The 11,250-nt window shown below is 39.8% G+C and overlaps 1 protein-coding gene across 1 annotated transcript in view; it reads left to right on the forward strand.

Annotated features, from left to right (window-relative positions):
• The window catches only part of RAB4A (RAB4A, member RAS oncogene family), a 45,877-nt gene extending 38,074 nt beyond the window's left edge, over window positions 1-7,803 (forward strand). Inside the window, exons 7-8 of the mRNA XM_069572598.1 lie at window positions 1,601-1,734; window positions 6,147-7,803. Of these exons, the coding sequence (XP_069428699.1) occupies window positions 1,601-1,716 (116 nt within the window). The 3' untranslated portion in view covers window positions 1,717-1,734; window positions 6,147-7,803. The remainder of the gene's footprint in view (window positions 1-1,600; window positions 1,735-6,146) is intronic.
• Window positions 7,804-11,250: the final 3,447 nt, after the last annotated feature.

The following is an 11,250-nucleotide window of genomic DNA, read 5'->3' on the forward strand; positions in this document are numbered from 1 at the left end:
CGAAGGAGGAGAGGAGGCGGGGAAGGCCGGAGATTCAGGAAGACACCCAGGAACACGAGTGTCACTTCTGCCACATCCAGCCAAAAGGCTGTTCATTATCAAATGAATCTACTTTTCATCTAGAGCTGAAAAGTATCCGGTGGGGTGGGCAAGAGGAAGTCACTAGTCATCTTTACCAGCAGAATGATGCAGGGAGGAATGGAGCAACTGAGCACAGAGGAGATGAGGAAGCAGAGCCTGGGTGTCTCCCTGGAGGAGGAGGCAGAGGGTTAATTTAACATGAGAGGTTTCAGGAATGGAAGAAGTCTTAGCACCTGTAAATGCTGAGGGAGAAGAGAGAGGAAGGTAAAGGAGAGGCGAGAGGGGAACTGCCAGAGAGGGTGGGGCAGGGAAGGCGGCGGGAGAGTGTTGGGGCCCAGACAGACCTCTGGTCTCAGCAGAAAGAGGGGTGCTCCACTCCTCAGTGGGCTTTTGGTCTGAAAACAGCAACAAAATAGTTACTCAACTTGGTACAGTACTGTTGTTTTTTTTTTTTAAAGAGTCTATAGCATAAGTAGGTAACATTAAAATTGGCGTTGTGTGGAGTACAATCAGGCTCAACTTATTTAGATCGCCTTCCCCCTTTGGTACCCATGAAGACAATGCATATAAGTTAACACACATGAAGCTGTCAAGATCTTTTTCTCCTAAAATCATCAAAATCATAATTACATCAAGTGAAAAGCATACACAGATGTGTCAGAATCCTTCAGCAGTGCTTTTCCATTGCAGTCTTCTAGATGGGCAGCATGTTCATATTCTCTCTACCACTTTATACAGAACAGTTAGCATATTATGCATTCTGCATTACTGTACCTACCAGTCACTGCAAATCAGTCTCAGAGACTTCGCCATACACATTGTGCTAGTGTGTCTGCGTAATACCCCATTTTGTATATTGCCATAATCTATCCAACCAGTCTGCTTTGGACATTTGAGTTGTTGCCAGATGTTACAAACAATGTTGCCGTGAATGACCTTTTGTATATCATTTCACATGTGTGTGAGTGTAGATATAAGATAAATTCTCAGAAATGGAGTTGCTGGGTCAAAGAACAGAGGCATTTGGAATTTATGTAGAGGCTGTCAGATTCCTCCTTTCAGGCTTGAGGCAGTTTATCATCCCACTAGTATGAATGAAGGTGTTTTATTTCACTAAAGCCATGTCCACAGGATATATTATCATGTTTGGGTCTTTACCAGTCTCATAGTGAAGAATGGTTATCTTTGTGGTTTCATTTCAATGCTTTTTGTATACGTAATATATTCACATAATTCCAGATTCAAGTAGAGGATACAGTGAAATTCACCCTCTATTTCCCCCATCTCCTATCCCCTGCATCTAGAGCTCTTTCTTGAAGTCAGCCACTATTACCAGTTTTTTATGTACCCATCCAAAGATATTTTTATGCCCATGCAATCAAATATGTGTGTATTTTTCCTCTTTATTCAAAATAATGTTTTATATATACAGTGTTCTGCACTTTGCTTTTTTCACTTAATATATTTTGGGGATCACAGAAACATAAAAACTTTTTCTAAAGACTTACTTGATCCTCAGGTGAGCTGGACCCAGAAAGAATGGGCTCAGGTATCCAGTACGGAGATGCGGCCTTGAGACAGCTGCGGTCCCCGCGCCGTGCACAGGCCCCGAGCGCGCAGGAGTGCGGCTGCTGAGGCAGTTCGGGCCCGCAGGTAGGTGCCCACATGGCAGCAGTCCTGTCGCCCTCAGACCTGTCCTGTTTCCCACCCAGAGCCCCACACGGGATTAACCGAGGAGGCTGTCGTTGCTTTTTGAAGCTGCATTATGGAAAGGAGAGGAGATTGCGTAACTAGAAGTTTATTCTCAGCAGTGGGCTACACGTTCTTCTCACGCTCACATGGAACACTCATCAAAACAGACCACATCTAGGCCATAAAACACACTTGAAGACATTTAAAAGAACAGAAGTCATTCTGTGTCCTCTCTCAGAGCACAGTGGAATAAAACTAGAAATCTATAGTTGGAAGATAACTGGGAAATCCAGAAATGTGAGTATTAAACAGCATACTTCTAAATAATAAGTGGGTCAAAGAAGAAGTCTCAAGAGAAATTTAATAGTATTTTGAACTAAATGAAAAAAATACAACTTATCAAAATTTGGAGGAGATTCAACATAAATAGTACTTAAAGTAAAATTTATAGCATTGCAGGCATATATTAGAAAAGAAGAAAGATCTAAATATAATCATATGTCTCCTCCATAAAAAGCTAGAAAAAGAAGAACAATGAAATCCAAAGTAGAAAGAAGAAAAGAAATAATAAAAATTAGATCAGGAAATCAATAGAAAAAAAAATTAGTGAAAGCAAAGTTGGTTCCTTGAAAAAATACAGTAAAGTCAATGACTCTAGCCAGGCCAAAAAAAACCCAATATAAACTACTAATATCAGAAATGAAAGCAGGGACATCACTGCAGATTCTATGGACATTTAAAGGATAATAAAGGAAGACTATGAACAACTCTGTGCCCACAAATTTGATAACGTAGATGAAATAAACCAATTCTGTCAAAGATAGAATTTGCCAAAACTCAAACAAAAAGAAACAGATAATGTGAATAAGCCTATATCTATTTTAAAGAACTTGAACCAATAACTAGTAACCTTCCAAAACAGAACGTACCAGACCCAGGTGGCTCCACTGGTGAATTCTTCCAAACATTTAAAGAAGAGATTATACCAGGTCTCTGCAGTCTTGTTTACAGAACAAAAGCAGACAGAACACCTCCTAAGGCGTTCTATGAGGCCAGTATTATCTTAATCCCAAAGCCAGACAGACATTAAAAGAAAAGAAAACTACAAACTAAGTATCTCCTATAAACATAGATACAGAAATTCTCAACAAAATAGTAGATTGAATCCAGCACGGTATAAAAAGAATTACATACTTCCAAGTGGGATTTATCCCAGATATACAAGACTGGTTCAACATTCCAAAATCAATTAATGTAATCATCGCATCAACAGGGAACAAAAATCACATGATTTCATCAAGAGATGTAGAAAAATCAGTTGACAAGTTCCAATATTGTTTTGCAATGAGAACTCTCAGTAAACTAGGAATAGAGGGGAATCACCTCAACTTAGTAAAGTCTACCAAAACCTACTGCTAAAATTAGACCTAATGGTGAGAAAGTTGAAGCTTTCCTATGAATATCAGGTACAAGGCAAGATTGTGCCCTCTCAGCACTCCTTTTCAACATCAAACCAGAAGTCCTAGCTGATGCAGTAAGAAAAGGAAATCAAAGGTATACAGATTGGGAAGGAAGAAACTAACTAACATTGATGGCAGATGACATGATTATGTAGAAAATCCCAAAGAATCCACAAACTCCCACATAAGTGATTACACATTAATAGCACAGTTGCAAGACACGAGGTTAATAGGCAAGAGTCTATCCGTTTTCTGTATGCCAGCAATGAACATGTGCAGCCTGAACTGAAAAACACAATACCATGTACATCAGTGTCCCCAAAAAGGAAATACCCAGGCAGAACTCTTAACAACACCTATATGAGGAAAACCAAACTGACTCTAAAGTTCATGTGGAGAGAGACAAAAGACCCCTAATAGCCAACACAGTACTGAGAGAGAAGAACCAAACTGAAGGACTGCCACTACCCAACTTCAAAGCGCTGTAGAGCTCTTGTAGTCAGGACAGTATGGTATTGGTGAAATAAGAGAGCAGTGGGACAGAACAGAGAGCCCGGAAATAGACCCGTACACTGATGTTTGACAAAGGAGCAAAGACAACACGGTGAAGCAGAAATAGTCTTTTCAACAAATGGTCCTGAAACAATTGGCCACCGTTATGCAAAAAATGAATCTGGACATCAGACCTTATACCCTTTACAAAAACTAGCTCCAAATGAGTCATAGATCTAAAGTAAAATGAAAAATCATAAAACTCATAGAACATAAAATGAGAGAAAATGTAGATGTCCTTGAGTATTTTGATGATTTTTTAGATACAACACTAAAGATACAATGCATGAAAGAAATAATTGGTAAGCTGAACTTCATGAACAGGAAAAACTTCTGCTCTACAAAAGACAGTGTCAACAGAATTAGTAGACAAGCTACACACCAGGAGAAAATGTTTACAAAAGACATATCTGATAACTGTTACTGTAAATATACAAAGAATTCTTAAAACTCAACAATAAGAAAGAAAACATACCTAATTTAAAAATGGACCAAAGACCTTAACAGATACCTTGCCAAGGAAGGTATCCAGATGGCAGTAAGTACAGGAAAAAATACTTCATAAATGAGCTGTCACTAAAGCCTATTAGAATGGCCAAAATCTAAGTCAGTGACAGCAGCAAATGCTGGTGAGGATGTAGAGCAATAGAAATTCTTGTTCATTCCTGGTAAGAGTACAAAATGGTGCAGCTTCTTTGGAAGACAGTTTGACATTTTCTTATAAACCTAAGCATCAGTTCAGTTCAGTCGCTCAGTCATGTCCGACTCTTTGCGACCCCATGAATCGCAGCACACCAGGCCTCCATGTCCATCACCAACTCCCAGGGTTCACTCAGACTCACGTCCATCGAGTCAGTGATGCCATCCAGCCATCTCATCCTCTGTTGCCCTCTTCTCCTTCCCCCAATCCCTCCCAGCATCAGAGTCTTTTCCAATGAGTCAACTCTTCGCATGAGGTGGCCAAAGTACTGGAGTTTCAGCTTTAGCATCATTCCTTCCAAAGAAATCCCAGGGCTGATCTCCTTCAGAATGGACTAGTTGGATCTCCTTGCAGTCCAAGGGACTCTCAAGAGTCTTCTCCAACACCACAGTTCAACAGCATCTATTCTTCGGCGCTCAGCCTTATTCACAGTCCAAAACTAAACATACTCTTACTATATAATCCAGCAGTCTCACTGCTTGGTATTTACACAAAGTAGTTGAAAATTCATGTCCACACAAATACCCGCACATGGATGTTTATAGCAGCATTGTTCATAATTGCCAAAACTTGCAAACAAACAGGATGTACTTCAGAAGGCAAAGGGGTTAACTATGGTTCATCCAGACCATGGAATATCATTCAGCACTGAAAAGGAATGAGCTATCAAGCCATGAAAAGACTTAGCATATAAGTTCAATGCATATAACTAAATGAAAGAAGAACCTTCAACGCAGGTAACTAAGTAAAAGAAGCCTCCAGGCTACATGCTACCTGATTGTGGCATTCTGAAAAAGGCAAAACTATGGAGACAGTGAAAAGACTGGGGATGAGAGGGAGGAATATATGTCTGCGTATATTTGACCAAACCCATAGAATCTACGAGCGTGAACTGCGGTTTAACTGTGGGTTTGGGGTGATTATTATGTGTCAGCGTAGGTTCATCCCGTGTAACAAGGTGCCAGCGGGCGGGATGTTGGTAATGGAGGAGGCTGTATATGTGTGAGGGTCGGGGGTGTTTGGGAACTGGGTATAGCTGTTTCCTCCTCAGTTTTACTGGGAACCTAAAACTGCACTAAAAAAAAATTAAATCTTAAGAAAAAAACCTAAAGCCACCACTGAAACAACACAACAAAGGGTTTTGGCAAATTTAAATCAACATGGGAATTAAAATGGAATAAACACATAATTAATCTAAATAATCTGAAAGAAGACAGAAAAAGAAGGAAAAAGGACATAGAACAAATGGGGAAAATATGGAACAAAATGCTAGCGTCAACCTTCCCAATTAAAAAAAAATTAGATATTCTGCTTGAAATAATTTGTAGGAAATCTTTATGCTCTTGCTCAGAAAGAAAGGAAAGTTGATGGGAATGATTGGGTTACAGACTCTCCTGCCTTCATGTCAGTGATGAGTCTTTCTTGGGTTAGTTGAAGTCTAATCAAATGTGCCTCTAGCTAAGGCTGGTTTATAAAATTTGCAAGTTGAGATTTTAACTTTCTAAAGCCTCCTCTTTTTTATGTGTAGTCAACATTATCTAATAGGCATAAGTAAGCTTAAATAAAAGTTGGAAGCGTTCACTGGTTCCCTTTGTGACTTTAAGCTATGTTTGGACATTTGTAATTATGCATATTTCTAAATCATTCTTAATATTTTTTAGGTATTCATACAGTGGTATTTGGGACACAATTATTGAAGCTTGAAGAAGAAGGTTTTTTTTTTTAACCACCGTCTTTTTCTACTTTATATGGAAGTAGATCTTTGTGCAGAAAAAATAATAATAATAATAATAATTTGGTATATTATGCAAGCTAGTAGATGTGGCACAGCAAACTGTATAATAAATCCAGTTCAATGGACGAGACCGTTAAATGTATACACGTATGTAAAAGTGTTCTGTCCCATATCCGCCCTTTCACCCTGGTTTGGATCCTGGCTGGGTACTGTACGTATGCTTGTCCAGTGCATCTCCACAGCATGGTATCTGACATATGGTATGATAGATCACTGCACTAAATGCAGTCTAATACTTCATTTTTTTTAATCGTCTGAACTAAAATCTGTTCATTGTGAGGTGTGCTTTGATCATTATGTCGGTTATATTGCACGGTTGGTTATGTTTGTGACCTGATATTCAGAGATTCTGGCATTGATGGCTGATGCAGTACTTATCACAGTCCACAAGGTGTTACGTGAGCCACACTGGAAATACTAGATCAGAATTTACTCACATACTGAAATAAAGTGGTAAATGAAATTTTCTCATGAACTGTCTAGCACTCTGATTTTAAAGCATCTTCATCAGCTCAGTTCAGGAAGGAGAGCCAAGCACCCGATGTGTTTCAGGCACTAAGGATGCTGGTACCTTTCACCAAACTTCCTAGGCAACAGATGCAGCTCTCAGCATTGGTCAGTGCAATAGCTGAACCAGGGCTGTTTTCCTGGTCCCAGTTTGCTGATCATCTGGTCTTCCTGTTAGAAAACTCATTTTTGCTACTGTGCTTTTTCTGGGATTAAGTATTACAGCATCACTGCCTTCTTTTTAGTGTTTTATTGTTTTGCGTTCATTTTAAGGACACCCACTAAAGTTAATATTAAAGGGACACCTCTAAGAAATTTCTGTACACTTTTGCTAAATACTTAAATGCCTTACAACAGATATCAAGTTGACATGTTTTTTAATTGACATGAGTTAATGTATATTGTATTACAAAGACTTGTTTTAATATTTTAAAATGTTTATGCAAAAATATAGAACTTTTCTTTAAAGCTAAAATACAGTACTATTTAAAACTGAAAGGTTTAAATAGCATTCTTCACCTTACATGTGTTCTTCCACTGTGACTTTTAGCTCAAAGTGGTAAATTTGATTACTTTTAAGTTAGATGCTGCCTACTGCTTTTGTTTTGTTTTAATCAATAGAGCACAGCAGCACTACAAACTCTGGAAGCGACTTGGATAAAAATATCAAGATGTAACTGTTTTAGATATTTTAATTTTGCTTCTTTATATCTTGAATATTTGATTTTGAAAAGTCAAAATATGAAGCAAATTCTCAGACTGATCTGCTTCTTGGACCTCACTGGAAGAATGTTTCATTCAGTGTCTTGTTAACAGTGGGTTTGCAAGCTGCTCATTTTTGAACAGCTTTTTGCATGGGTAGGAGCATGTCTGTTTGACTACATCAGTTTATGCAAAAGCAAAATTTTTTAAAAATAAGGTAAATGTTGATTTAAAAGTGAGCCTGTTAATTTAAGCCCCAGGTATTGCATATAATTCCACATTCCTTGACCAATAAAATTTGCTGGAGAACCAAACCATGGTGGTTCGTAATAAAGGCCTTTAGGAAAAAATGAAGAGGAGAGAAGATGTGGTATATGGTCCCTGGAGTGTTTTCTACCGCCAGCCAATCCTCTGATTCTTCTGACACCAGATGGGTTCTGTTCTGACATTGTCTACCTGGAAATGGCATCAGATCACACAAGCTAAAGCCTGCGTCAACACCCACCACCACCCAAACCAACACATTCTAAGCGCCAGTCACAGGTCCAGGGTGTCACTTGTGCTTCCCACCAGCCAGCCCTAAACCTGAGGTTCCTATGACCCGCTCCTTGGGTTTAATTAATTTCTAGAGCAGCTCATAGAACTGAAAGTTTCCTTATGAGATTATACTGTGTGCTAAGTCGCTTCAGTCATGTCTGACTCTTTGCGACCCTATGGACTATAGCCCACCAGGCTCCTCTGTCCATGGGATTCTTCAGGCAAGAATACTGGAATGGGTTGCCATGCCCTCCTCCAGGGGATCTTCCCAACCCAGAGATCAATCCCGTGGCTTCTGCATTTCAGGCGGATTCTTTACCGCTAAGCCCACCGGGGAAGCCCATGAGATTACTGGTCTGTTACAAAAGCTACATGTGAACAGCAGATGAGGAGGCACACAGGGCCAGGCCTGGAAGGGTCCCGAGCACAAGAGCCTCTGTCCCCGTGGAGTTTGGGGTGCCCCACCCTCCTGGCTCATGGCTGTTTTCCCGTTCACCAAACAAGAGGTTTCTCAAGTCTTGTTTAAGTTTTTTACTAGATCTTAATCTCTAGCACCCCCTTCTCTGAGGTCAGTGGGTGGAGCCAAAACTTCCTTAGATCTTTCTTGTAACCAGCTGCACCCTGAACCTCTCTAGGGTGACCCTGAAGTCATTTCATCAGCATAAACTCTGCTCAAAAGGAACCCCTAAAACTTAGGAAATTCTTAGTCTTTTAGGAGCTTTGTATCAGGAACCAGAAATAAAGACCAAATATATCTAATAGTGAATGTTATTAAATGTGTACATTTCCCACAATTTGTTAAGTTTGCAGGATGTCCTTAATTTACATTTCTAGAAAAGCATTTTCTCAGTTTTCCTAGAAGATTCTACACTCCATTTAGACTTGAGATTTTAATTTATTTTTTCATAGTCTAGCATCTAAGTGAAAATGAAAACATTACAAATTGGGATACTGTACTGGTTTTATTGAAAAATAATAAGAGTTCTTGAAATCTTAAGAACATTGATTCCTAGCAGATCAATATTATTCAGAATGAAGAAAATGCTAAGATTAGTCATCTAAATGATTCGCATTTCATACTGTGACACAGTAGATGGTGCTTTATTTTCTGTCACATTTGTCCTATTTTTTTGCTTTTTTTTCCAGAGGGGAAAGTTAGTCTTTAAAACAGCAGTGAATTTTGAATAATTTTTTGTACTAGTTATAAAGTGATTTTATTAATCAATTGAAAACAGTCCAAGTTTGTCCCAGTTGTTGCTTGGTTGTTTCCTGATTATGTTTACTTCTTGAAGGAGTTGTTTTTAGAAATTTTTAGAGGGACTTATTTGAGAGCGCTCAACTTGCCAGATTCAGTAAGAAGAAATAAGTTGTTGGCCATCACCCCCTAATGTTAGAAACTAACTGCCAGAAAATAATGTGATCAGGGAGTCTTTATTTTCTTTTAAAATAGAATTTATGTTGTTTTCCTTTTTTTTTTTTAAATTTTGAGGGTTTTTGAACATACACAAGTATGGAGAAAATAGCATATAGAACCACTACATCAGCTGTTTTCCACAGCTGTCTATTCATTATGCCAGTCTTGCTCTATCTACCTTTGCCCCACTTGTTTACACTGTAGTATCTGCAAACATCCAAAGCCTCTGTCATTTCACCCAAAAATAGTTCAGCATACATCTCAACAAGAATATATATTTAAAATTTGTTATTGTCAACATACCACTGGGAGCTTCAGAAGAGATACTATTACAAGCCAAGAATGGTTATGGTTTTTCTCTTGGAATTATATAAAGTTGTTTTCTGGATGTATTGAAGAAGCAAGATACACATCCTTGATCCAGTATCACTAGAGGTGACTTCCCAGCGTGTGGCTAATTGTACTGGAAGTTCTGTCTCCGAGCCCAGAGGACAATGTGCCTGCAGGAGGGACACAGGGCAGCCAACCTGCCACTCACAGCTGGTGCAGCCTCAGAAGCGGGAGCCCTGGTCATGCTGGTTGTGAAGACATTCAGTATCACCCCTGCTACGGTAGTAATGCAAGGCCCTCTGAATTAATTCTCAGTGTGTCCACATGAGGGAATGCACTGAACTTGATGTACATATCTATGGAACTTCACACTAACCGAGTATGATGTGGTTGAGTCCACAGGAATGCCAGCCTGCTCCTTCATACTCAAGGATGGATGTTGTCCTTCACCTGTGGGAACTGGATGAAAAGCAGATAGCCTGTGCTCTGACGGCTCCCTTCTCTAATTTCTTGATGTCATGTGTAAATTTCATTTTAAAGGAAAACTAGCATTTTAAGAAAAATTTTAAGAAAAAATGCTTAATTTCTGAAAATGTCACATTCCAAAATACCATAGAAATAATTGGATTCATTAAATATTTGTGGGCCAGCTAACTCTGTATGAGAGTCAAACTGCTGATTTATGTATGTTGGGTGGGAGCCCTCAAATCATTTTACGCTGATTAGGAAGTTTTGTGATGTAATTATTTCTGGGTAAGTCTACAGCATCAGAAAAGTCATCCTGTTGGTTTCTGTGGTCATAAACATTGGTCATATGCCCTCATGCCATGCCTGTTTCCTGGGGAAAATGGTGCTCTTATAGGACACTTGTGTTTGTCTGAACGCCCCTGATTTCTCATCACCTCTGTGCCTTTGTATGGACTGTGTGTTGTTATCCTCACCTATACTGCACCCCACTGTTTGTCCAGGTCTTTCAGGCTGAAGCCCCCTTGTCCTGACAGGTGCAGTTGGGAGCTGTCCCCAGCCCTGACCCCTGACACATGCAGACACACGCTGCTTCAGTATGTTTCTGTCCTGGCCTTTCTTTTGCTGTTGGTCACATTGATCCACGTATTGTCTTTGTCTTCACTGCTGGGCTGAGATGTCCTTTGAAAAGGGTGCCTTCTGTGTGCCCAGGGCCTGGCACATAGAAGGGACTGAAGTGCTTTTGAAAAGAACACATGATCGGAGTTAGGTTTGTTCCCAAGTCCTTCTAAAGGACATGGACATCAAGCCTATCCACTGCAAGGTACCTGTTTTACAAAGTCCCCTAAAAAGTGGCCATATGATCCCGCTTGGTCCCTTCCTTTCTGGGAGGGAGCCTCATAACTCCTAGAGCTCATTTTCAATTGACATCACCGAGATGGTGAAGTAGGAGGCCCCAGGCGCCAGCCGCCCACCCACCCGCCCAAAGACCAACAATTAGCTATCTGCAAAGATA

The sequence above is a fragment of the Ovis canadensis genome, chromosome 25 (assembly GCF_042477335.2).
Source record: "Ovis canadensis isolate MfBH-ARS-UI-01 breed Bighorn chromosome 25, ARS-UI_OviCan_v2, whole genome shotgun sequence".
Classification (NCBI taxonomy): Eukaryota; Metazoa; Chordata; class Mammalia; order Artiodactyla; family Bovidae; genus Ovis; species Ovis canadensis.